Here is a 27283-nt window from a genome sequence, read left to right as displayed (position 1 = left end):
CAGGCAAGATTCCTGCTAGAGTAGATTGGAATTTTAGCCATTTATGAGAGTGATAAATGCTGTTGTCTGCTGATCCGTGTTGAAAGCACTTCACAAGGGATGATCAAACTTCTTGCTGGTGGTGTAAAATGTGCCTTTAATATAACTTTCTCCTTCCTGCCTGTAAGCAGGGAAAGTGCTAAAGTTAATACGGCATATTAATGTGAATTATGCTTTTAAGGAGATGAAACAGATGAAACGAAATAATTTGTCTTCACACAGGTTATAGCTCTGAGACAGGGGAATTGCACAGGGTTGTTTTCTTCTTGCCACTCTTAGATATTTTTTTTCACATGTAAAATATGATTTTCATCTGGTTGTGCAGATTCCGAGCTCTTCCAAGTCCTCCAGTGGGCATTCACTCCTGAACAATCATCAAACAGAGAAATTCTAATTAAAGCCAAGTTTTTTGAAAGTGGCAGGTGGCTCTGAAATGCCTGAATTCTGCCATGATCAGCTTCTGACATTGCTGCATACAGGCCATTTGCCCCCTCTCCCTGGTGGAAAGATGGGGGGTTGAAAATTCATGCATCATTAGTGTTCTTTCTTGAAACTGAAACATCCAAAAATCATCAGCACTTTTGGAATTTCTAGCCAACTAATTAGTTGAAACTACTGTCCTTAATTATCAATAATGCAAGGGGGGAGAGGGGGGAGGGAGGAGGAAGTGATGTATTTTTACTTTTGTATTTAAAAATTATTTATTTTCTGTGTAAGAGTATGAATTATCCTAAACCATGATCTGTCATTTGTTTCCCAGATCAGATTATTTTTTGTTCCAAAGTTCTTTTTCCCTGCAAAAGTGTGGTTGTTTTGAACTTGGATTTAGGACGTACATCTGGAGATCAGATAGGCCGAGAATTTACAGGGGGTGAAAGTGTTCAAAAATTTGATCTCCTTTTGCAGGGCAAAAAAAACTTCCTGAAGCAGCATTTTCATTTCCACAACGATGTAGGCAGTTTTGCCACTGCCGTCTCTTTGATTTGTGTTTTTTTTTTTTTTTTATGGCAGAAATAAACAATATGCTTTAAACTGGGTCTCTCCAGACTGCTTTTCCTTTTTAAAGAGCGTAGGCAACTAATCGGCAGCAACCAGCCACATAGCTGGAGTGTTTTCCATTCTAGGCAATATCAGACTAATTTGATGCACACATGGATGCTTCACACAATCTGCAGATTCATTGCTGGCATCTTGCATTAGTCATCTGACAGATTGCCAAGTGTTTCATACTCCTTTCATGTGACTTTATTACAAAACACACACACATAGACACACGCACTGCCTGCTTTCTGCCAGTAGCCAGTTTAGTGAGAATTCACTGCAGTTCTGTTTACAACAGCCATGGAGAGAAATCTGCACTTATTTGCCACTATCCTCTACTTTAAAATGCAGAAGTCCTGGGTTGTGTTGTGCCGCTCTCATCTTATATAATGACATTAAGCAGCAGCCTGCAGAGAGAACCAGACTCAATGAAAAATGTAATAGCATTGTTTTTTGTTCGTAATACTTATGCTATTAATTAAACACTGATTTTTTTTTTTCTGCTTTGTGCCAATTGACATCATCTTCTGCATCTAGTGCACACGAAAACTGTGTAGTCTCCTAACTTGTCTTTTCTTTTTAATCTCCTTTTCCACTTTCTAGTAACGGCACAGCTAACAAGATGAATGGAGCTTTGGATCATTCAGACCAACCAGACCCAGATGCCATTAAGATGTTTGTTGGACAGATTCCCCGTTCGTGGTCAGAAAAAGAATTAAAAGAACTTTTTGAGCCTTATGGAGCTGTCTACCAGATTAATGTTCTCCGAGACAGAAGTCAGAACCCTCCCCAAAGTAAAGGTACAGTAGTTATGCTCTCTTTGCTTTCAGTTTGCTTGTTTTCCCAACGATTTTGCTTGCCTTCAGCATTTCCAAAGAGGTTTGCAGCTGAGCTCTCAGTTTTGTAATATGCTGTGTTGAGCTATGCAGCAGTCCTAAGAGGAGAGGACTCACAAATACTGCCTTCCTCCTCTTCTTAAACTGAAGTTTAATTGTGTTTCATCTGGAAGCATGCATTCCAACTGTGCAAAAAAAAGAGAAAATATTGGTCTCCTTGTTTAAATTATCATTGCCAAAAATGTGGAAACCTGAGAGGTTGCTTCCCAGGATTAGCTCATGAAAAATATAATTTTCTATTTCCTTTCATTTCCTCTCTTTGCACCCCAGGTGGGAAATATTTTAAGGATGCAGAAGGGAAAAATGATGGTTGTGGGTTCTTGCCACATCACTGCTCCAGCAGCAATAAAAATTACAAATAGTCACCCTTTTTCCATAATCTGATTTTTTTTTCTGCAGTCATGTAAAAGAATTGGTTTTTGGCACTGATATTATTCTAAATGAAAGGGTTAGTTTTCCTTCCTGCATTTTTTCTATACACATGTAAAGTATTTGTCCCTAACTATATTCCTTCCTTTCACTACGTATATCTGTGCTTATTTAGGCACGTGAGAGTTTTGTGCATTATAGCTGTTTAAGTGTGACACGTGCTTAGATGTAAACTGAAAGTGAGTATTTTGGTTCACAGAATGCATTTTCCTCCCTACCTAGCTGTATATTTTCATTCAGCTTTGGTACATGAGAGCGTTGCTACTGTTAGAAATAATTAGCGTAGCTCAGAGGCAGAACTGGATGTGCATGTGTGTGCCTGGCTCTAGGGCTGCTAGACACTTATTCCTTCTTAACTGCACTCCTGGCACTGACTCTAAAAACCTTCAGAGCACACATGCTATGGAGAATATCACAGAATGATTTTGTGGGCTCCCAGCAAAGTTAACAGTGCAAAACAGCCCTTGCTGGAGATGAGAGGTGCCTGCGGTTGTGGGAGGCACACAGCATAGCTTTGGGTGCTCCTGTGCTTTTGGGCAAAGCACTGCCAAGGCTCAGCCTATCTCCACTTTTCCTGGTACTGGGCAGAGGATCCTCTCAGTGCCTTCTTTTTGCTGCCCAGTTTAAGCAGTCAGGTGCTTTGAGTGACTATGGTTTATTTTGGGTTGCTTGCATCTCTCAGTTCTGGTTAAAAGACTTGGTGCATTGGTCTCACACCAGAGCCAGAGAGGGTGTCCAGCTCACTGTACCTTCCTGCTAATCAAATGTCTGCACTAGATCACTCTTCCCCCTTCCCCATCCCTGGAAGTGTTCAAGGCTATGTTGTGTGAACAACCTGCTCTAATGAAAAGTGAGCATCCTGTCCATGTCAAGAGGGCTGGAGTTAGGTGCTCTTTAAGGTCCATTCCAACCCAAAGCATTCCATGATTCTGTGATTCAGAAGCAGAAGGTATTTCTGGTTGGAGTGTTTCAGTGTAGTCCCGCTTCCAGCCCACCCCCCCACCTCATTTCCCAGGATTGATGTATTGTGGCATGTACCCCCCTACTGTGTTAGCACAGAGCCCTCACCAAATGTCTTTTTCTTGTAATGCTGGATAGGAGAGCATTAAGAGGTCAAACAACTGGATTTTCTGCAGTCCAGGCTGCTATGGATGAGCAAACTCCTCCTTAGTTTAAAGCACTAAAATGCTGAACTTTGAGACTCGTCCATCTGGAAGGAGCTGATTCCTGGGTCACAGCAATGCCTTCCCACTAAGCAGTAAATGAAGTGAGAATGATATTGTGGTTAGACAGAAGAAAACCATTGATACCCATTTCTGGGAATCACTGTACCTGTCCATCAGGCAGCTGGAAGGCATAAGGATGAAGCATAGATCATGCAAATCATTGTAGACTAATTATCAATGTTTGAAGTCCCCATATACAATATCCTTTTTGTAAGGTTGCTGGGTTTTGGGGATGCTTTTTGCTTGGACTCTTTTCAGCAATGCAGAGATTATGCTTGTCACTTCAGGCATTATGTGTTAATTAATGAGTAAATGAAATTAATCCTGAAGATAGGCAGAATAACCTTCAGACTTACTTTTCTCTGGCACCAGCAGCAAGCTCCTCTGGTGGTCAGCTTTTCCCTTGGAAGCTTTGGAGGAGTGTATCTCCATGCTGGCTCTACCCTTCCTTCTGGTTGAATCTGCCAGCAAGGTTGCTAGAAACCTCTTGAGTTTCTTGTGGATGTCTCTTGACTAGGAATGATCTTTATTTTCTTAATCCAGTTGCACAAAGGATTCGGTGTGAGAGATTGTTCAGAATGTTAGAAACAAGCGAACAGAAAAATTGCCCTGAGAAACATCCTACAGTCTTCTTTTCATCACAATGCATGACAATTCTTCACCTATACTATCTAGTAGGCATTTAAAAAAGAAACTGAATTTTCATTTTTTGTTTGGAGGTCATAGAATCATAGAATATCCTGAGCTGGAAGGGACCCACAAGGATCACAGAGTCCAACTCCTGGCTCTGTACAGGACAACACTAAAAATCACATGTGTCCTGTGGAGTGAAATTCCATGCTCCTCTTGTGTTTAAATACTCACACAAAACAACCATTTTTATTTAATTTGAGCTGGGTGGATTTGGGTTGTGCCAGGAGTTTTTCTGCTTGCTGACCCTTTGAATCACCTCCAGTTTTGTAGAACAGTCCATCAAAGGGACCTCGTGGTTGGGTGAGGTAGAAAAAAAAGTCAATTTTTCATTTCATTGCATGGTTGTGGCTGTATGTAAGGCAGAACATTCACAGCCTAGTGTCACACAGAAATTTTTTTCTGAATATGCTGTAAGCCATGAGTTGTAATGACAGGAATGCAAGTTGGTGTTACTACACCACACAGGGGGGAGCAGTTAGGTTTTGCTCTTTAAAGAAAAGCATTTTGATTTTTGAAAGATTTCTCTCCTCTCAGACAAGGGTTGTGTATTTCTGTGAGCTTGGCCAAAGGGGCTCCTCTAATTTGGACCGAGTTTTTCTCTGATGAGCTGTTTATGAAGCTGCAATCTGAGTCTCTCCCAATTCTGTCAAAAATAACCATAGGCTGCTTCTCTCTCTCCTGCTGTTATTCAGACTGTCTTTCATACCCTCCAACGACAGACGGCCTAGTTCATGTCTTTCCTCCTCTTTTGTATTGCTTGCCAGCTCTGCAAAGCTGAGGCTGGAGGAAGACAGGTAGAAAGCCAAGTTTACCTCACTCTGGAAAACCAGAGGAAAGCCATCTTAATTCCACAGATATATTGATACTACTGCAAACCTTGAGGCTTGGCTTTATTAATTAGGAACTTCAGGAATGGCTGCATTCTAGGAAATTCCTTATCCTTTCCAGAGCTTGCTTTTCTCTGTGTCTTTTGGATGTGTGAAAGAGCTCAGCAAAGTAATTTGACTTTGTTTTTATCTCCTGTTGTTTTGTAAGGCTTTTTCCTCTTTCTGCAACAAAAGAAATCCAGGGGATTAGGTAAACTAAATGCAGAAAAACCCACAAAAAACTAAAACCAAAAAACCAAAACAACAGGGTAGGAAATTCTGTACCACTGAAATAAAATGGCACTTTTGGCTTCTGGGGGCTAAGGGGATTCAAAGTCTGGGCAGATCAGCCCTCTCTGTTCCCAATCCAGCTTGCTCCCTTTCTGTAATTTATTCTGGGTGAATAAATGACTTTTTTCCAGGGTGGTTGTTAAAAAGAGTTTCTCTAATACCTCAAATGCAGCAAGCTCTGTGTGAAGGCAGCACACACTGCCACCAAGATCTCTCTTCCTCCCCGCTGTTTTCCTAAGCCGGAAAGATTTCCTTGGCTACTTTGGTTTTGAAGTCCAAGTGCTGAAGCAAGCAGATGGCACAGGGCTACTTTTGTCTTTTGAAATGCAGCAGGAGAGTCTTGGGCCAGATCCACTATGTCCTTTTGGCACCTTGCCTCTGCTTCAATACCTGATAATTCTTGGAGGGATCAAGGGCCCCTAGAGCAGCTTTGTGAGCCTGAATCTCTTTGTGCTGCCGTAGGAATCACACTGCAGAAAGCAGGGAGAGGCACCTGTGTAACAACTGACTCGGTGTTTGCTTGCAGCCTTTTACAGACCCTTTATCAGATTAGAGGGAGGCTGCTGAGTGAACAAGGATGTGCTGTAGTTAAAGGCCAGTGTTTATTATTATCCTATTTAACATGGTAATTTAAGTCTACTGGGAAGTGAGCAGAGGAATCTGATAATGAGGCATTCATCTGCTGCATGCAGGAGAGACCAGGTGGGCAAGGAGGTGCACAGGTATATATAGTTACACATATATATGTGTATAGAGAGATGCATACAGGAGGCAGAAGTTACCTGGCTTACTTGAGAACCATTTCAGCCTCAGTTTAGCTCTTCCAAAATAGTCTGGTGCAGTCAGGGGGATGATGCCTCTCCTCCAGCAGGTCCCTCTCACAGTGCCTGTACAGTAGGAGCAAAGGGAGCTCGGGCAGTCCTGCACAGCAGCAGAGCTGTGGCACTCACTTTGTCACACATTCCCATCCTCAGTGTCCTAACCTGCAGCTAAGAGCAGCTGCTCCTTGTTCCTTGGCTGCCCCTGTGACACCACACAGCCAATTGCACCCTCTGCTCCTTCAGTTTCAGTACATTGTGTTTGGTAAAACTGTTTTAGATGCTCTTTAAAAGCTCCCTTCAGCCAGCACTCCAGGAGCCAGGGTTTCTCTACACTTCACATGTTATTCTGTGTTTTGAATGCTCTCAGAGGCCCACGTGAACACTGTTTGGCTTTTGGGATAGTTGAGTTGCACCATGAGCACATTTGCTGTTGAAATGGCAGGACATGTGCCCACAGGCATTGTTCATGTGTGTGTTAGACTAAACTTTGGTGATGGTGCCTGACAGGTATTTTGTTACTATGCAGACTTGAAACCTTTTCCTGCACTGTATTAAAAAGTGCCTTGCGTGTTATTTTTTATCAGGTGCATTGTACACTATAAGAAGTTTCAGACAACAAAAACTGGCAAAAGCCAGATGTCAGTAAATATTACTACAATTGGGAAGAAGAGTGAATCATAAAGTTGAGGTTTTAACTTGAAGTTTCTGACTGTAGGGTGTTTAAATTTAAACCTTAAGGAATCTTAAATCTATAATTTTAAATAGGTTGTAAATAGCATTATAGAATATATTCCAGATGTGAGCTGATTTTTAGAAAAGGTAATTCTTACCCGACAAATCTGATGGAGTTTTTCAAGAAGTTTCTCTGAAAGCAGACAGGTGTGAAATATAATCAAGCTGATTTCCCAGGGGCATTTCACAGTGTGTCACACAGGAGACTAATCCATGCAGTTGCTGGTGAAGCAGAGAAGGACCCATTTCCAAATGGGGAAAGGAGCTGGGTAGATGATGGAGGGCAGATTAGAATGGGGAAAGGTTACGGGCCAGGGGAAGAGAGGGGATGATGATTGGAGGGCAACAGGGACTGTTATTGGAGATCAATACTTTTTCACTCTCTATGTAAATGGCTTTGACAGAATGAACCACCAACTTGTTATCCAACTTTTTGGATCATGCAGAAGGGACTAAATGGGGGAGAAGCCACCTGATAACCTGGAGAAAACAATCAAACACAAAGAAATTCTGCTGGGTAAAACGAACCGTGAGCAAGAAGAGTAAATTTTATTTTGAGTGAACACATGTGTTGAATGAGTGCATTTTTCAAAGATTTGAGAGCAGGAGAGGATTTGAAGAGTGCACATATCATAAAAGGACTGAGATGATGTTTTGTATCTGTGTGGTCAAAAAGGCACAGAAAATGTGAGCTGTATAAATAGAAGCATTGAATAGAGCCTTCAAGGAAATACTGCACCACTTAAAGAAGGATTTTTTTAAATCATGTTTAAACTACAGTTACCAATATTTAGTACCATTCTATAGAAAAGGGCAGAGGTCCAGGGAAGAGCAGCATGATTTTGTATGAAGTCAGAAAGGGTTGAGCCATAGTGAAAGGTCTACAAAGGTTAACTTGTAAAGGGCTTCAAACATTGACTTACAAGAAAGCTAAAAGGGGGAAAGCTGAGGAAGAATACAGAACTGTACCTTGGTTTGGAAAGAAAAAGTTGTAAGGGGATACAATTGAAGTTTCTGCAGTATGTTAAAGTGCATACCAAAGGCAGGAATAGATAAGCTCTTTCAATTAATATTAAACCCAGGGACTGCACAGCACAGACTTAAGACTGAGGAACAGCAGGCCAACAGAAAAAAAAATTCTACTTCTCAAGTCAAACTTTCTTCCTCCACTTGCCGAGCGGAGAATGGCTTCCAGAAGAAGCAGAGACAAGAGTTCCAAAAGAAACTTTCCTTTTGCTTGCTTCCATTTAGTGTTTTGAAAGAATGCTTCTGGAACAGGATGTGACATGACTGCTCCCCTTGTCCAAGAGCAGTTTCAGCCCATAAACAGGACAAGGTGCCAAGCTGTCAGTGACTTAGCCATGTCCAGCACCAAGAGGGACTGAGATTGGTGTCCCCTGATATTTTTGCATTGCTTTGAAGACAGGGAGCAGATCAGGGTAATACCCCATTGCATACTTGACTACAAACCTGTTGCCCACTTAAATCAGGCTCACTGTATACTCCCTTCATTGACAATGGCAAGAAAGTCAGACCCTGTGATAGCAAAAATTATCACAGCAAACCCAACCCAGTCAGACAGAGCAGAAGTAAAGGAAGATATTTGTGAAAACCCTGTAACAGCAGCAGGGGGCTGTGGTTGCAGAATGGGAAGACTAAAGGATGGTGGGGGGAGTTGGGTAGAGGATTTTTCAGTTGTGTTATTTAAATATAGAGGTAGCACAGAAACCTTTCTTCAGCCTTGTTTCTAAAGTTCCTCTATGCAGTGTGTGAATGACTGGAGCAGAATGAAGCTATTTTTACTTTAAGGCATCTTTTCCCTCCCTATTTTTATGGTATTCATCACAGTGGGAGCTTGGTCCGGAAATGAGGACTCTAGGTATTGCTGTAAGAAGTTAATAAAAATAACACATCTCTGAGGGATTAAAGTAGATCACTTTGGGGCTCATTGGCTGCAGTTTTGTAGCAGCTTAACTATGATTTACAACTGCATATGAATTTTAAAAAGTAAGCTAAGACCGTATAAGCACATTATTAATTACATCTGTGATGAAAAAAAAGGCATAAAATTTAACTACATGAATCTTTTTAGTTAAATTGATAGAAAACTCATGTATAGACCAGTCATGAGAGGAGCAGGACTTCATATTCCAATTGTGGTTCTTTGTAATGTTCATATCTGATAAACACTTGGGGAGAAGGCAAGTTCAGTAAAGGGGTGTTTGAAAAGGAATTTTTGAACTTCAGTTCAGGCATGCTATACTGTTGACAACTTCAGTACATCCTCCAGCATTTGCTTATAGAATATTTTAGAACAACTTTAAAAAAGAGTCCCAAATGTTCATAAAATATTAATGTGTAATCAGTTGTTTGTAATGACATCACTTCATTGGGGAAAAAACCCACGTAGGTAGGCAGTTAAAACAGCCTGAACTTTCAGTAAAATTGAAAATTGCTTTGTTGAATGTGAATAGTATGCCAAACCTCAGTTTCTCAAATATATAATCTCAAAGGAAAAAAACTGTAATGCATGGAAAAATCTAAGTCAAGTCATGCACACACTTGCACGCAGGAATTAATCAATAGATATAATACTCAGACATAAAACACAGGCATGTTTTAAGTATTTTCAAGATTGCTGCCTACATTTAAAATATATACATCTATAAAAGTGCCAGATAGTGTCAGTTTGGTACTTATGGTATCCAGTGTCTTTAGTTGCATATGAAAGCTCGCATCAATGAGATTCAACCATTTTATGACATTGTGGCACTGAAATTCTTTCCTCCTCTAATTTTCTATTACATGAATAAACACACTGTTTATCTACTCATCACATAAAAAATTATGTGAGTTTTGTTAAAAGACAAAGGCTTCAAAACAAACCACACAACCCTTCTATTTTATGTAGTGTTTCTTATTTTGTTCATTTCTAATATCAAGATCATTTGCTCCTAACACATGAGGAGATTTTGCAAAGGACGTGGGGACTGGTCTGAAATCTTCACACACTTTGGCAAGGATCTCAAAGCAAGAAAACATTTGACAACTGAGCAGTGTCAAAAATGAAGTGTAATTGGGAAGCAGCCTTATGAGCATGGATTTTGAGTGTACTGCAGTTCCAAATCTCTCATTTGCACCGCAAACACAGCAGTTTATTGCTTTTATCTTCTGTTCCTTTCACCCCACTAAAATCAGTCACAGGTGCCTGTGCACATATATGCACAAATAAATAATAGCCTAAAATTAAAACCACACTGCAGGAAGATTTCCTCATTAAAAGATAGAAGGAGAGAGTCCAAGGCACTAAGAATTTCTGTCACTGCTGAGATGATGTGAGAGACATAAATATTACAATGAAGGGTCAAAATAAAAAGCTAAAGACCACATAAAACATTTTAGCATAACTATGTCATCATTTTTGCTAGTTCTTAACATGATATTTAAACCCCAGGAGGGCCTTGAAAGGATGTCTGCTATTCTTTATAATTTTGAAATGCATTAAAAACAGATATGTATAGCATGCATAGCAGTGTAAATTAATTACTATTTCATTACTTCCATCTTCCCTGCACCAGACCTTGTCAGCCTGTATTTTTTGGGGGGGATCAGGGTAGCAAGAGGGCAGATTTGGACTTGTTTTGGGTCTGGCAGGACCCACAACATCCTCAGTGTCAGACTTCAGTGATACAGATGCTATAAAAGGATGTGCTGTGCCAGTTACAGTATTGCTCTTTTTTTAAGACATTGGTTTCATAGTGCACTGTAACCATCAGCATATTTCAAAAGAATAGCAAATAACTCCCCAAGGATAAAGTCTAGTAGTGGCTTCTAAGCCTGGTTTGAGCTTAACTCAAGCCAGTGAGCTGTGGGTGGAAGGCTGTGTATGCCATATAAATCTCCTGGTCCATCTGTCTTGGGAAAGAATGCATTTTCAGGAATCTCTGTCTTTCTAATTGCTTATAAAAACACTCTGAGACAAGCCAGTGAATAAATTAAATTTGAATGTTTCCAGTGGATCTTTTCAGTTTCTCACTGAACCTAATTACTGTCTAATCTATGCCCATGAGTATGCAGTTTTAAGTGGGACGTTAGACTTTCACTCTGCAGATTAAACTCTGTGGTGCATAAATTCATTATTATTTGTGTAAGAGAAAACTTCAGTGTCTACTACCTTGTGGTTTTAATTTAAAATAACTACTGCATCCAATTCAGGCATTCTTTTAGAGGACTAAGAAGAGCTGTAAAGAGGTGGAAGATGTTTTCTAATAAACCGTGTCTCTTATTCACCCAACTGAATTGGGAAAATTTATGTTTCAAACAGTAATTAAACTCTCCTTGTAGCTCAAGATGTCATGCCTTCAACTGCAATTTTAGGGAGCTGTACCACAATAGGGAGTAGATTAATATAATGTACTGCAGGAAACTTTTTGCTGCAAGGATGAGTGTGGCACCGTAAGGAGCAGGGCTGCTGCTTCAGCCAGACATCTCCAAGTTTTTTACAAAGGGAGAAAAATAGCATCACTCCATTTTTACCAGCTGGAAGAATTGAGATACAGAGGCCTGGGGGGACTTTTCCCAAATTTTTTGTCACTTTGAGTAGGCAGAGAATGATGTCCTCTCTGTGCTGGTGTCGTTTTGCCTAAATCAAATCTGCTCCCTTTATTTTCAGTGCATGAATCCCTGAGCTGGTTAACACAAAAATTTTGTTATGTTAACACTGCCCAGGTGAGATCTTATTCACATTCACATATTAATCGGATCTGATGAGAACTGCAGTTACAAAACAAATGTGGAGCAGACCCAAAGGCACCAGCTCTCACTCTTCCTATGCTCCCCCTAATTAATACAATGAGTCTTAAACAACAATCTTCCTTTATTATTTGTAGATCATGGGATATAAAAATCATTGTAGATTTAAAATGGACTATATTAACCCAAGCAATTCCACCAGGACTTGAGTTTCTGTAGTGAAAAGTGTTGTGTTGTCTCTGGCTCAATTAGATTTTTCTCAGTGTCAATTTTAATTCGCTTCACCAGAGTGTGGGGGAACTCTCAGTGGAAGGAAAAATGTTGCTTCTGAATGAGAGCCTCCTGTAGCCCACATTTTATTTAAGAGTTTTAAAATGCTTTGCAGTCCCACGTTCTCCCTTGAACGTCTGCTATTGTGTGCCATAAGAGCTGAACAAAATCACTTGGTGTTTCTTAATGTGAACGGCATCTGAGCCTGAGCAGGAGGAAGGAAATGGGGAAAGCAGGGTCCTTGGTCCCTCTTTCTATTTAATACTCAATATTTAATATTTAATAAAAAGAAAAAAATGTCTTGATGAGCCTTGGTGGCCAAATAAACTTTATTTCAAATCTTTCCCACCCTTCCTAACACCCACCCATGCATAAAGAGAAGTCAAAACTAGGCAGCAGGGTTTCCTTTTGCAGTGCTGAGCTCAGGACAGAGGCTGAGTGGTTTCAGAAGTTGGGTTTTTTCCCTTTAGATTTGGTATTTCCCTCCTCCCACGGCTGCCAGACTTCAGTGCACATTGCTTGGTTATTCTCTGCTTGGGGCAGAGTGAACCAAAATTACTATCTCTTCTCTATTTCAAAGGGTAAAATTGGGTAGATCTTTAACTTGAGGATGCTTCTCATTGTGAGAAAGAGAAGACAAGAAAAAGAGCTCATGATGGAACTTTCAAGAAAGGTTTACCCAAGACAAGGGCCTGAAATGTCTACTGTGGATAGGTAGGGCATTCCAAAATGCTCTTTTCCATCATGTTCAGCAGTTTTCCTATCTCTACACTTGTCCTTCCCATATTTCATTAAAATCTCAAGACTTTCAGTTTTTGGGTAGCTGTGCACACACGCTGAAGTTTTGCTTTGTGTTTCGGTGGCTTTTGAATTGTTTGCTAGGATTTTTTGGCTCACACCTCCCTTTTTCCAGTTTTGCAAGTGATTCCAGTATATCACTGGGCTACCCTTAGCAAAACAGCTGGGACTGTCACCAAAACCAGTCTACTGGATCAATGGATGTGAACCTCTTTTCTGATTCAGACAGAAAATTATGCCAAAGTGTGGTGTTCAAGTGCCCCATAGTTGTTATTAATGCCAGCTTGTGTATGAAAGGTAAATATGATATTGTTTCCATGGAGAACACCTTCATGTTTTTCAGAAGAACAGTGCAAAACACTCTATGAAAATTCAGGTTTTCACATGTGTCATCTCCCAGCATTTTCATTTCTAGCAGTTTTAGCTTTCCTTCCCAGTTAGCATGTGATGCCTTTCTCTGCTGTGTTACTTGCTAGTTCTCACTTGGGCATATATTGAGTTAAAAGGTGCTGTGTGGAAGTAGGGAATTATTACTATTACTATGACTATTATTATTATTATTATCATCATTTAGATGCTGCAGTTTAAGTAGTTAAAAAAAAATCTCAAAACTAAAGGTCAGTGTAGCTTGTAGGTTTACACATGCACAGTACAAGTAACCTTCAGAAATTTCCTCATGACAAGATAAGTGCAGCAATTATATTTAAATGAGTGCCAGAGAAAATTTCACTGTAAACTGCATTAGCTGGAGAGTGTGTGCTGTAAGAGGATTTAATTGAATTAATGTTACTTACTATCAAAAGCTCCATCTAGTGTATTGCCAGGTCTCCTTATTACTAAGAATAATATTTGGCTCATAAAGACCCCTGCTCAACTAAGCACACAGTCCTGATGACTTCAGCAAGTGATTAAAATGAAAGCATTTCCTTCACTGCTTTGCTGAGCAGGAGCAGGCTGGAAGCTGGGAACAGGCACTGGTGTGTGTAAAGAGCATGGAGTCAGTGAGCCCTTTAACAAGGCTTTTTATGGAGATTCCTCTTACCAGTGCCTTTCTAAGTGTCTAAAGGAGATGTGATTTTGGCATGAGTGTCCTTCCCAGCTTGGGTGTACCTGGCTTGGGTCATGGCTGCACCAGTGATGGAACCAAGCATTGTCTGGGTGTTCAAGAGGGACTGGGGGTGATCCACGCTGTGGTCTGGAAGCCCTCCACAAATACCAGCAGTGATGGCAGAGGGATTTCATTGAATAATCCTGGTGGTATTTTTAATGCTGTTATTAATGCAGGGCTCTCACTCTCGCATTGTACGGATGTGCCACAATGAGATCCAGAGAGGTATTTTGTGTGACTTCCTACATAAAAGCAGACATGCAAATGAGCTGCATTTACATATTCACATGATATAAACAGAAAACTCAGAGGCGTGGAGACACAGGGACATAGCCAGAGACATGCTTCAAACCAGGGATAAAGAGAGCCATAATTTTCCAACACTTATGTTTTAACCATTAAGGAGAAAATGTGATATATTGAATGTTTTTGTAGAATATATTTGAATGTCAAAATTCCCATTAAAGCCTGCGTCTCCTTTATGTTTGATATCATTTTATTTTCCTTTCACGTGCATTCTTTAAAAAGCAAAAAAACCCATGAAATCTAGAAAAGAAAAAACCAACCTTTTATTCTCCATTCATTCAGCAACAAAAGCAACAAAGAAAGAAGGTTTGAACCAATCTTATATGAAAATTGGGAAACAGCAGAATAGTTTCTACAACAACTTTCTTTATTGTTGGCTGAATCAAATGCAAAAGTTTTTATTCACCTACGCATCTTATATTTTAACAAGCTACATGTCACTCCTGAACTTCACCCACCCGTATTTCTGCATGAGGGTGGCGTTCTGGTACAGTCAGTGAGGCATATGCCATTCAAAGGAGTTACAATCTCTTTGTTTTTCTGGTGTTGTTTTGGGGGAGAAAAAGAAAGAGTAATTGCCCGTGTTAACTGATGTTCCTTACAGAGAATTGTTCAGCTCTCTTAAAAAATCATTGATCTGCTTTTCCCCCGTGAAAGTATTCAAGGTCTCAGTTCACAAAAGAGAAATCAGCATGTAAAGCAGCAGTCTGGCAATCTGTGCTGCAAGGAGCAGAGTGTCACGTTCTGTGCAGAAATGTCAGCAGAGCTGGCTGTCTTAAAAAGAAAAGACAAATATTTAGTAAGGATAAGAATTATTACTGTTGCAATCAGATGTGATTTTGGGGAACAATCTGTTTAAGAGTAGGCATTTTTTCCTCATACATTTGTATGTTCATGATTGAACATTTGTTAGGTAACATCTGGCACGAACTGTTCCTCTTTCTCCCTAAGTTTCACGGCTTTGTTTTGTATTTGAGAAGGATATTACAAAAGGTAATTTGGTGTCTCATTCCCATTGGCGTGGTCATGGTTTTAACTTTTGAATTACTCCCTTGAAATAGGAGGAAGAGGGGAAAACCACCATTTGGGTATTTTTAATAGGGAATAGGCAGTATTTAGATTTCATGGCGAGTGCCCGTGGTACGTTGTGTGCATGCAGCAAGTCAAAAGTGCAGCTGCAGACCTGGGTCCATGAGCCACAGATAACAAAGGCACCCAAAATCTGGGGCTCCAGCCTTGTCCACGTGCCCTTATTATCATTTATTGTTTGTATTGCAGATGCACGTAACAGATTGTACAATATGCTGTACAAACAGATTGGTAGAATGATCTTTGTCCTGAAACACTGGCAGCAGAGCTGAGCAAGGAGGATTGACAGTGTGCCTGCACTGAGAGCTGCACAGCCCAGATGCCACAGTTTTGGACGCATGTCCTCAACAAAAGGGCTTTGTGCATTTTTGGTGAAGCAACGGTCTGTTCTTGCTGATCTTACTGTAAAGGGCTGAAATTTTAAATAAGAATTAAAAGAAGAAAGCACAAAGATCATTAGGGAGCGAGTAGGAGAAGGGAATGTGCCTACTTCTTGCTTTTTTTCTACTTCTTCTCATCTAACAGCATTTCTTCTACACTTGCCAGATCGAGTGTGTCAAAGGAGCAGACTTTCAAACTTTGGGTGGTTGCTCCCAGCATTGGAACAAAAAGGCTGGGGCATGCAGGGCTGAGGCTTTGGTGACCTGGCTGGGAGGGGCACTGCTCATGGAAACTCTGACGCTTTGGAAATTACAGGGAGAGCGAGCCTGCAAACTTGGCTGGCTTTCACAGGGCTACCCAAACAGGAAAAATCCTAATACTTAATGTCTTTTTCATCATCCAGGGCATGCAAAGAGTTCATCCACTTATGTCCTGCATGGTTAAGAAAACCAAGAATTGCTCACTTATTTATTGAAGTAGCTAATGTGCATTTCAAAGTGCCTCAGTGTTGGCTTGTGGGGGAAGGAGGAGTGAAAATTAGGACTAATTTCAATGAAAATATTTTGTGGGAATAGTTTGTTCAGTGAATCTAGATCATCTGCAGCTGGTAGAATAACGACATAAGCCTGTTTATATGCTTTATTTAATCAATAAACCACATGAAAAAGGAGGTGGTTTGGGTTGTGCACACAGAGGATCTTTGCTTAGGGACAAGAAATGATTTTGCCATTTAGAAACACACTTTTTTTCTCTTTCATGTGAAAGTGCTCTCTCACTAAAATTATTAAAGAAAACATTTTTCAGCTCTGAATTATTGCTGATATTTTGGCAGTGGCTGTGGCCAGTAGTCCAAGGGATGGGAACTGCTGAGCACTTGGTATTTAAACAACTGGTGTTGACTTTGTGGTTAAAGTTTTATGACTGGATCAGACATAACACTTGGCCCACGTGGTTTCTGGTCTGAGGTAAGACTGTTCAGGAACATGCCAAGATCCAGGGCTTAGCATCCCTGACTGCTCATGGCTGAGCCACTGTGGCCTTTGTCAAATGGGATTGGTCTCTAGACCAGGTGAGAGATTTTGAGTTCCAGGATGCAAAGGTCTCAGGTTTGGAAACCTAACTTGAATGAAGAAAAATCCTGCTGGTTCATCCAGCCTGTTTTCTGCCAAATCTATGCTGGTTCTGTTTAGTGCATTCCTAAATGTTTTGTCCAATTTTATTTGGAAGTGGACCACGGGACACTCTTTCCAACTCCCCCCTACAACCCAAAGATTAAATGTTTTATTATTGTAATGTAAACACACACAGTCCTAACTTTTTTGTGTGTTTCTCTCCCCCCATTTTATTTATTTTTTGTTGTATAATCTCTCTTCTGTGCTAATATTGATGAATTGGAGAGATGCATTTTCTGTCATGTAAAATAGTACTGGGGATAAACTCTGCCTGGGATTTTGGCTGACCCCTTCATCAGGCTTAACTCAAAAATTAATTTGTCATTACCCAGGTGCTATGCACTAAGCTTTATTGGCATAGAAGAGCGCCACATCCTGTATGTTCTTTGGAAGGAAAAAAAGTGGCCATATAATCACCGAGACAGTAAACAGTCATTTCCAATCTAGTAATATTTTACATGAACTGGCACTGTATGTTGTATATCATCCATCTTGCTAATCCTTGTTCCACATTGCCTCCCACTTGAGGCCAAGAACATTACAGCTGTGCCAGAGAGTGGGTGGAAAAATAGGCTTATTATTAACCTAAGTTGAAAACATAATGGCTTTTTGAATGTCTTCATTCACAGATGCAGTCATACTAAAATATTAATACCCTTAAGTGTAGAGAAACAGAACTTTCATTTAAAATCCATTGTCCATATGTGTTGCAAAAGGGAAAGCCTTGAAAGTGTTGTGAATTCCCTGTATCTTTTGTTTTTTGTTTTATCCTTTAAATGTCAGTATTCTGTAAGAAAAGAGCCAAAATATTCTTCAGAGTCGGTTTTGAGCAATGTTGCTGCCATCACTAACATTGTCTTGTGGTAAAGGAAAGGGTTTCTCCAGTTTTCTCTTTGTCTTGAAAGACTGGTAATAACTGAGTGGATATTGAGACACACTTAATGACTTTTTAGTACCATGATCAAGCAGGGCTGCATTGCCAATGTCAGTGTTTGTTTAAATCCCATCCCCAGAGGGATCAGAAATATTCAGGATGCATGTGTTTTCTGGGAGGAACCATCACAAAGAGCAGAGGAGAAAACTGCAACCCTCATCTGATTAATCTTCAGAGCACCCCAGGATCCCTGATTTACAAGCAGAAATGAGGGACCTACCAGTGAAAACTGAGTAAATTTGCAGCACAGCATCACTGAAAAGACACAGAAAACAGAGATGATGCTCTTCTCCAGTTATAGTTGCGGTTTGCCTTTCCTAACTCTGTAATTTACTTCTGTGTATCTCTTCCCAGGTAAAATATGAATCTTCCACAAACCTATTTAGGAGGTGTAAGAATTGCTCTTGAGGACTATTCAGGGAAAAAAAGAAATAAGTCTTGATTGTACTAATTTATGACTAGCATGAAAAAATATCCCCTCTTTTAAAAAGGAAAATAAAAGGATTAAAACTTCCAGTGTATCAGGCCATGTGTTGTAAATTAGCCTAATTGTTTTAGAATTCAGAAGTGTTTCATCATTTTAAATTGGGCTTGTCTGATATTTAGTTCCACATTTTTTATAACTCTGCAGGACTAATATGTAGCCTGTTGTTGCACATGAAAAGCTTTTTTTATCCTAATTTTTAAGACTGATGGAATGAGAGGAGGTTGACAAGTGATCACTTAGTTATCTCTGTGTCAAAGCTTATGATACGCTTTACAGTGAAAATGTGCAATGTGCAGTTCCAGAAATAATTTTGCTCTATATTATGGTTTATCTTTCTGGCATACAGAATGCAAGAGTGAGTCTGATAGATGATTTCAAATTGCTTGGAATTATCTTTTAAGTTTTGCCTAGTAAGTCTTAGCAAGAGACAAAATATTGTGCAAGATAGGGGCCCCAATATTAACAGATCTGCCCTCCAAGCACGTTCTTATTTCCCCACATCCCATTTCATGTGGGAAAAGAAACTTCACATTTTTAGGGCATTATTTTGCAGTTTCTCTGTTGATCCACTGTACTCCATGAATAAATACAAGTAATCTATGGGTAGGGCTTTTTGTGAAAAGACCAAGTAATGCTCGTTTCCAATAAGAACTGGTGGTTGCAAGGCTTGTTTGGCAATCTAATCTGTAACCCACCATTTCTCAGCTCCCATCCAGGAAAACTTTGCATTGCTTTTGCTCAACAGAAATATTTTAGAGAATAACAACATGCTGAATAAATGACGAGGTCACATTGTAAAGTTAACTAAAGGACCTCTGATATCAAAATATGATTGCTCAGAGGTTTTATTTTTTATATATATATGTAATTTTTTTTAGCTTGCATTTAAGACTGGGGACTTTGTTCTAAAGCTCTCAGAGCTTTTCAGTAGCGAAGCTTCGCGTCCGTGATATTTTGTTGGATGTGTTCCTGTGGCTGCCATGGTGACCTGCAGAGAGCACCATGCAGAATCCTGCTTCTCCAAATGCGATTAGATACATTCAGCAGCCGCATGCTATTGATGCCAAGGAACACTGAATAGTTTCATCTACTTTGCAGACAAGCTTCAGTGTAAGCCCTCCTGCCACTGCCTGCTCAAGGCCACCTTTGACAGCCGCAGGAGCCAACACATCACTGTTTAGGCACTCGTTTTGTTCCTTTTCTCTATTTTTCCCTCTCCTTCTGATTAAGTTGCCAATCATCCAGCTTCTTTCTCTTCTTGTCCTGATAAGTTGCCAATCATGTCATACAGCCTGTACCTCTAGAGCCAAGTATTTCTCTTGTCATAACTTGAAAACAGGCTGCTGGAGATTTATTTTAAATCTTGGTCTGATTAAATGCCACATCTTGATCTTTGGAGAGCCATAGAACCTATAGATCATGGTACTCTTGTTTGAACTTCTTTGAACTGGTATTAACTAACAGACTTACATGTCGTATGGGTCATCCAACACAGTCTCAATATTCCCTTCCCTTAATAGATATTAAATATTTGTGACTAGGTTTTTTTCATCAGTTTTCCATGGTGATAGTTGCAAGAAATACTCAGTTGTATGAAGGCTTCTGGGGAGAAAAACATATTTATTTTTATGGCATGTGGGGTTTTATGTTTTGGTCTGCTTGTCAAATCTTTTATACAAAGATAAGTAGTAGCACTATTTCATAAGGTCTTCAAGACATAAATAGCAGTGGGAAATTAAGAAAAACTGAAAGTGTTTACAGTGAAAAGCTTATTTTAAATGCTTCTTGTGAAATTTTGAAATAGCTTTTTTTGGGGAAATTATGGAAAGTCTGGTTCTGGGAAATCTACAGATAGAACAAGATAAAACTTTGGAAGAATTACATGTGGAAGTGTAATGCTGTCCTCTCTGAGAGAGGAGCTTAGCTGAATTTTCCTGCCTCTAACAGTTATATAATTCTATTAAAACTGCTTTCCTAGATATACAAGATAACACTTTCCCCCAGTATTAAGACTCTGCTAGCTCGTTTTCCAGACAGAATGAAAAGACTGTGTGAATCATCTTGGCTTTTCTTTCTCATTTTGGAAGTACATGTGTTACACATCTCTTCCATATCTCCTTTCATTGATTTTACATTAGTTAATCATCAGACAAAAATAAAGAGGAATAATAATTAACTAGGATAGCAATCTCTCCCCAGAAGCTTTTCCTTGCCCAGTGAGGCTGCCCAGGTAAGGTGAAACATGAGCTGTGATTCTTTATCAGGGAACTTTGCATTTTTACACCGTTAGTCTGTGCAAAACAAGATTCTGTGCAAGAGGCAAATGAGAGGCAGCTTGGGAAGTGGTTGTGAGATACCTCTCAAATACCTTTGAGCTTGAGCTTTCTGAGCATAGATCCCCCACATATGAAGTGTGTTCTTCCTTCTCATTGCTTGTGCTCATTAAGTGCTGCCATTTATTTTTGTGTGCCTGCACAAATATATGGCTTTATTACTAAAGTGGTTTGTTTATCTTTGCTGCTGCTGCATTTATTTTAGCACTCATCTAAACAATTAATTAGGGAAACACTTGAGTGCCGAATACACTTCTTCAGATACCACTCAGTTGGGTTTTTTATTTATTTCCAGGAGCATCAAGCATTAAAAAAACCCATCTTTTGCATTTTTCTTTCTAACCATGCCATTTTCCCTCTTTTTTGAAGTTTCCACAGCAGAGTACATTGCTTTGAAAGATCATGGGCCCTGTTGAGAGTTCAAAGCCAAGTAAAGATGATGCTTAAAGTTCAAAGGCTCTGTGGAGCTGCATCTTCATCTGCATAAAATTGTTTCAATTGACTAGAAAGATAGAAAAGTTGCCAGGAATCGCTTCTATTTCATTTTTATTATTCTTATAAAGAAAGCCTAATTGGGGAACAAATGTGTCACTGCTAACAAGTTCAGGCAAAGCGAAGCTCCTTAGATGAAACACTGCTTGAAGGTGCAATGCAGGAAAGATTTGACATGTGCTTTGACCCTGTGAGAGTGAAGCTGTGGATGCCTAGAAATCAATACGAGATGTGCAAGGGTTCATGATGTTGAAGTCGAGAAAGAGTTGAAAGTCTTTGACTGCTTCTTGGGCAGAGGGAGCAGGGAGTGTAACACATTCAGACAATGGATTTAGACACGGGTTTTAAAGATGGGGAAATGTATTTATCAGGGGGAAAAAAAATTAAAATAGTTGAAAATTATCTCCATTAAAATAGTGTGTATATTGTAGCCAGCCATGATTCAAACTGGAGGCTTTGCCAGTTCTTCCACCAGCAGAGAATGGAGCCCACAACTTGGTGACTTGGCCAAAAGCAGCAAATTATGGGGCAGGGGAGGTGTTGGAGGAAAAAGTTATTTGTTGATTCAAGTTCAGGGCACTTAGAGGCAATATTTATCCTAGAATTTCTTCCCATGCTACTCAAGCATCCCTTAAGCCATCTCAAATGTCTTGTATTGATTTCTTCCCCTTCCTCTAAGGTATCTTTCAGGGGAAGTGTGACAGACTGCAGTGAGTCAGATGGGTGCAGCGCTGGCACGTAGTGCTCTGCTGCTACTCATTGTCACTACAATGGCTGTGTCTTTTTACCTCAATTTTTATTTTTTTCATGGCTTCTTCAGAGTACTCCTTTGAGTTCAGAACATTTTATTCTTTCTATTTAACAAGGAGAAGCTAGAGCACAGGGAGATGAAAGGCCAGATTGTTCAAAAGCATTTAGGTATCGTAAGATTCAGATGGGCATTGAATGTTATTTACAGAAGAGCTTAAATACCCTATTCCTAGAAATGAGTTATCCAAGGTCAGATTTTAGATTCTCTTGCCAAAATGGTGTCCAACTCTTCCAAATCCAACTAAATGTTGAAAACACCCCATGCACAACATTCTTGCCAGGTTTCTGGGTAGGGTTGAGGTTTTGTTGTTGGTTTTGTTGTTTTGTAAATGAGTGAAGTGTCAGCAATAGCAATCTTTCCACTATGTACCTTCTTTTATAACTCCTTCTCCCTGGGCCTTTTTCTTTTTTTTCCTCTTTGTACTGCTAGTTCTGGCTTTTCCTATGCTGTCCTTAGAAGCCACAAGCTGACAGGTTTAGAGCTGCCAGTGGGGTTTAAAAAAAACCTCATGTCAGATACAACAGGACTGGATAAACTGCAACTTAAAAAAATGCATTGTGTTATCATTAATTCATAAATATATTGATATATTTCTAAAAACAGGGTATGACACAAGGCATTTTTATTGGCAATACCTGCCATACTGGGATGCTCATAGACTCACCACAGAAACATAAAGTGGTTTGGGTTGGAAGGGGCCTTAAAGATCATCTTGTTCCAACCACCCTGTCATGGGCAGGGACAACTTCCAGTAGATCAGGTTGCTCAAAACTCCATCCAGCCTGGCCTTGAACACTTCCAGGGATCCACAGTTTCTCTGAGCAAGCTGTTCCTCTGTCTCACTGCCCACACAGTAAAGAATTTCTTCCTTATACCCTACTAAAATCTGCCCTCTTTCAGTTTGAAGCCATTCTCCCTTGTCCTATCACTACATGCCCTTGTCAAAGCCCCTCTCCAGCCATATCTTGGTCCTCTTTGGGTGCTAGAAGGTGCTATAAGGTCTGTGATTCTGTTTCTCTAAAAAAAAAAAAAAAAAAAAAAAAGAATAAAAACCTAATCCCTGCGGTCTTGCTATGAAAAAACTCATCCAGTGTGTGAAATTTGCCAGTGAGTGAGAGCTGGTTCCCAACTGATGGGTACAACAATAAAACAGTAATTTAACTGATGTTGTCTGCTAGAGTTAAATAAGCTTGCAGTATATTTCTGGGGAAGTTAAGCTGTGTTAGGAGGGATGTTGTCAGAAGCCTGCTAAATTCCTTCATTGCCATTTCACAGAATCACAAGCTGGCAGAGGTTAGAAAGAACCTCTGGGATTCATCTTATCCAAGCCCAGCTCAAAGCAGGGTCATCTACAGGAGGTTTCTCAGAGCTGTGTCCAGGCAGGATTTTAATATCTCCAGGAATGGAGAGAGTCCACAACCTGTTTGGACAAACCATGCCAGTGTTTGATCACCTTTAGAATAAAAGTGTTGCTCCTTATTTTTAAATGGAATTTCCTGTATTTTAATTGGTGGCCATGGCCTCTTGTCCTACCATTGGACCACTTAGAAGGCTTCTCTCTTTCTCCAATGTTTTCTTCTCCAGGCTGAGCAGTCCCAGCTCTCTCAGTTGCTTTTCATATGAGAGATGCTCCAGACCCTTCCTCATCTTCATGGTCCTTCACAAGACAGCCTCCAGTATGTCCACATCTTTTTACTGGGGAAAAAGAAGAAGATCCAGAACCCCATAAATGTCTCAGCAGGGCTGAGCAGAGGGCAAGGATCACCTCCACTGACCTGCTCTGCCAGGATGCCTTTGGCATTTAACCAGTAAAGATAATTTCCAGCACAGAACATAGGTTTTTCGTAGGGAAAGTTTATAAATTGCAAATGACTCTCAAAGATTTTATTCTTTTGAAGGGATAGTTTTATGGGAAAGCTCTTCTATTCTGAGTATTTTTCCCTACAGAGTTGCCTCCTAGTTGAACTAGGACTCAAGTGGCTTCTCAGGAGTCACAGTGCAATTAGAGGTTTCATCAGAGCAGTGATCTGGAAGTCTTATCAGGAAAAGCCAGTTTTCAGTGATCTTTCTCAAGCAGTCAAGTGAAAGAAAAAATAGAAGGAAATCCAGGACTATAAGACATGTGTGCTGGGAAGTTTGATTTGCTACTAGTGAGTGCCAGGGTTGGAGACAATGGAGCTTTTGAAATGACATCAGGGAAAGATATGTCCCTGCCTATGTAAATTTATGTAAACATGATCTTTGTAGAGTCTTTTTGAACTGAGATACAGTGTCACAGCACTTTTCTGCTGCAATAAGGGATTAAATCTTAATTTTGTGTTTCCATTTTGTTACGCATCTGTTCTCTGAACCCTCTCTCTCTACTGCATCCGAAGATGTATTTAGCAGATGGTCAGACTTAAGGGTTAACTTGTACAAAGGACATGTTAGTTCATTTTAAAGCCAGTAAATTCAAGTCAATAATTGTTACCTGGCCAAAGAAAAAGGAAACAATAACCGTCTGCTATGAAGAAAAGAATAAGAATTTATTTGAGGGAAGAAGAAAGTGAATTAAAGATTAAGGAGCATTATTGCAAGAATAAAGAGAAAAAGAAGAAAGAAAAGGTAAAGGGGAAATTACAAGAAGGCAGTAAAAGAAATACATAATTATTTGTACTTTCATTTTTTTTGTTGTTTCATTTTGCTGTCTCCCCAGTTTCAAGATTTCTTTGTTGCTACAATATATATACATAGTGGCTATTTAACTATTCAACTATTCAAGTGACTCTTCAACTATCTCAAGTCTTAAAAAAAATTCTTGTATTTTGTGTATATTCTTTCCTATATTTTACAAGTGGGAAGTGCAGTAACTTCCCATGGGACACCCCCTCACAGAGCTAGAGTCTGGAATGCCATTTCCCCACCCTCTCCCACTGCTGCCCTACTTACTTGAGAATTTCTTGTCCAAAAGCTCTGACAAGCAGTTTTTATTGTAACTCATGGGCTGATGTGTAAGATCCCAATTACTCTCCACCCCTGAGATCTAGAAATGTGAACAGACCAAACACAGTCTCGACAGGAGGCACTGAGCTGCTGCTTTGATTCTCCCACTGATGCTTGTTGCCTGACTGCCATCCATCTCCATGGCATTCCCCAGGGATTTACACTGGGTGGGTGCTTGGATGGGCTGCCAAAGGAGGAGCATTCCAGGCCAGGCCACCTGCAGATCAGGATGTTAATGCAGTGCTGATGTGCAGGTTCAGTGCCACTGATGGCTCAGCTCTGTCCTCACAGCACTTCCTGAGTTTGTGTTCCAATGACTCTCATCCACTGCTCAGCCCAGACCAAAGAAGCTCAGCTTCCATCCCAGCACTCAGGGATGGTTTCTTTAGATTAGTTTGTAATGACATAAAATTGCCTTGACGCTATGAACCTGACTTGTGTGTATTTATTTACCCTGCCACCTTGTATAGAATATAATTCTGCATCTGCTTTTTGTTTTTACTCCTTTATCACCATCTAGTGAGATATCACATGAGTGTTGCCAAGCTGCAGGTGTGGAAGTTGGCCCCTTCCTTCAGAAGTAAAACAGAGAGTTCCAGCATGCTGGCCATTCACTTCCCAGTCATTAGACTGGCAGCAGGAGAGTTCAGGAATTTGCAAAAGCTGTCACTGTCCTGTATGAAAAATTGTACATTGAAATTCTTCAGATACTTGTACAGCGTTTAGCCATTTAAAACTGTTTAATGTAAGTGGCTTATTTCAGAGAGCAAGAAAAGTAGATTCTGGCAATTTTGCCCTTGATATCTTTTCTATCTGTGTCACACTTTAGTCAAAATTTACATAATAATGGGTAGGGAAGTGTTGTGGGACATGAACCAGTGCATATTAGTTCTTAGTTGCTTTCCCAAAAGGCTTGAAAATGCAGCAAATTTAATCTAGGTCGAAAAAAGAAAAAAAAAAAAAAGAAAAAAAGCCAAGAAAAAAACCCCAAAAAACAAAACACTTCCATTTTGTAGGCAGAGGACATTTATAGAGAGCATTTGTATTCACAAGGGTACAGGAATGACAGAGTGCGACTCTTCCAAAAGAGCTCCCCGGTGCAGCTGAAGGCTGACAGCAAACCAGGACTTGTGGCCAATTAACAGAAAGGCCGTCATAACTTGCAAGGCATGGAGAGAAAAAATTGAGCTCCACGGGATCATTTTTCAGTGGCCATTTACGGGGCTATTCCCAGCCTGGAGCATTTGTGCTTTTATGCGAGCAGTGTGGTGCGGGGCACTCTGGGGCTGGGGCACTGCCACCCTGGATGCTGCAACCAGGAGGAAAAATAGAGCACAGAGTGGAATTTGGCACGTCCCAGCTGTGAATCCTTCTCACATGTGAGCCCTTGCCTACATTCAGCTAATGTATTAATATTAGAAGTGGCATTGCTATAATATGTGCTGTCATTAGAGTGGCAGTGCGATTTCCTGGCTGGTGACAGGACTGGTAATACGGTTTCCATCAGGGTGCCAATTATATCAAACTATTAGCAAACCTGAGCTAATTGGGAGGCGGCATCATTAGAGGCTGGTTTCTGCTGTATTCAGCAATTCTAGCAGGGATGGCTTTGGGAATGAATCCTTTCCACCTTACTCTCCCATGACTCCATAGGCTATAGAGCATGAGACTGGTGCAGGTAGGAATCAGATCACATCCCTGCTTTAGCCACCTTCTTCTGATAAGCAGAGTTTCAAAAATAGTAGGATTTTTATCTCTGGGTGTCTTTGTCAGGAGTGTCTGTATTTGCTATTCAGACAGTTCATGGTTTTCTCTGATTTTGTATGGAACCACCCAATCAAAATCTCTAAGACTTGAAACACCACTCCTAATACTAGACCAGCATCTTCAGTGCAGGTTAGCTAATTGCACTAACATCTGTAGCACAGAAGAAATGCCAGGCAAGGCTCCCATTGCACTGCATAAAATGTAAGCAAAGTGAAAAGTTTCATTGCCCAACCACACACCTGAACACCTCATAGCAATAGGTCTTCTCAGTGGCTTTAGTGGAAAAGAGATTTTAATGTCTTCATTGGCTTTTGGAAAATGACATTACAGGTCATGGTGTGTTAGGTTGGAAATCGTGCTGTTCAGGCAGCTTTTTGTGATGTACAGAGCAGGTATTCCAGAGTTCAGGTGGATGGCTGGAATGCAGGAGACCTTGTTAAAGACTGCCCTGTATTAGTGTAGTATTTAAATTTTGGTGGTGGATGAGTGAATGTGAAAATCAGGAGAGAAACATTTGGAGTGGGGAAAAAAACAAGAAAAAGAAATCCTCCTGAACTTAAACTAGCT

At 40.2% G+C, this 27283-nt stretch overlaps 1 protein-coding gene across 10 annotated transcripts in view; it reads left to right on the top strand.

The window, feature by feature from the left end:
* Window positions 1–27283, top strand: part of CELF2 (CUGBP Elav-like family member 2) — a 548688-nt gene that overhangs the window by 414240 nt on the left and 107165 nt on the right. For 9 of the 10 annotated variants that reach the window (XM_071424129.1, XM_071424123.1, XM_071424122.1 and 6 more), the window contains one exon: window positions 1684–1880. In XM_071424129.1, the coding sequence (XP_071280230.1) occupies window positions 1703–1880 (178 nt within the window). In that variant the 5' untranslated portion in view covers window positions 1684–1702. Of the gene's footprint in view, window positions 1–1358; window positions 1518–1683; window positions 1881–27283 lie in introns of those variants that run through there. The other variant, XM_071424130.1, reaches the window with a different exon arrangement.

This window comes from Agelaius tricolor, unplaced genomic scaffold (assembly GCF_023055355.1).
Source record: "Agelaius tricolor isolate 1412-34295 unplaced genomic scaffold, bAgeTri1.0.p SCAF_3, whole genome shotgun sequence".
Taxonomy (NCBI): domain Eukaryota; kingdom Metazoa; phylum Chordata; class Aves; order Passeriformes; family Icteridae; genus Agelaius; species Agelaius tricolor.
This window is presented reverse-complemented; position numbering and strand designations above follow the sequence as displayed.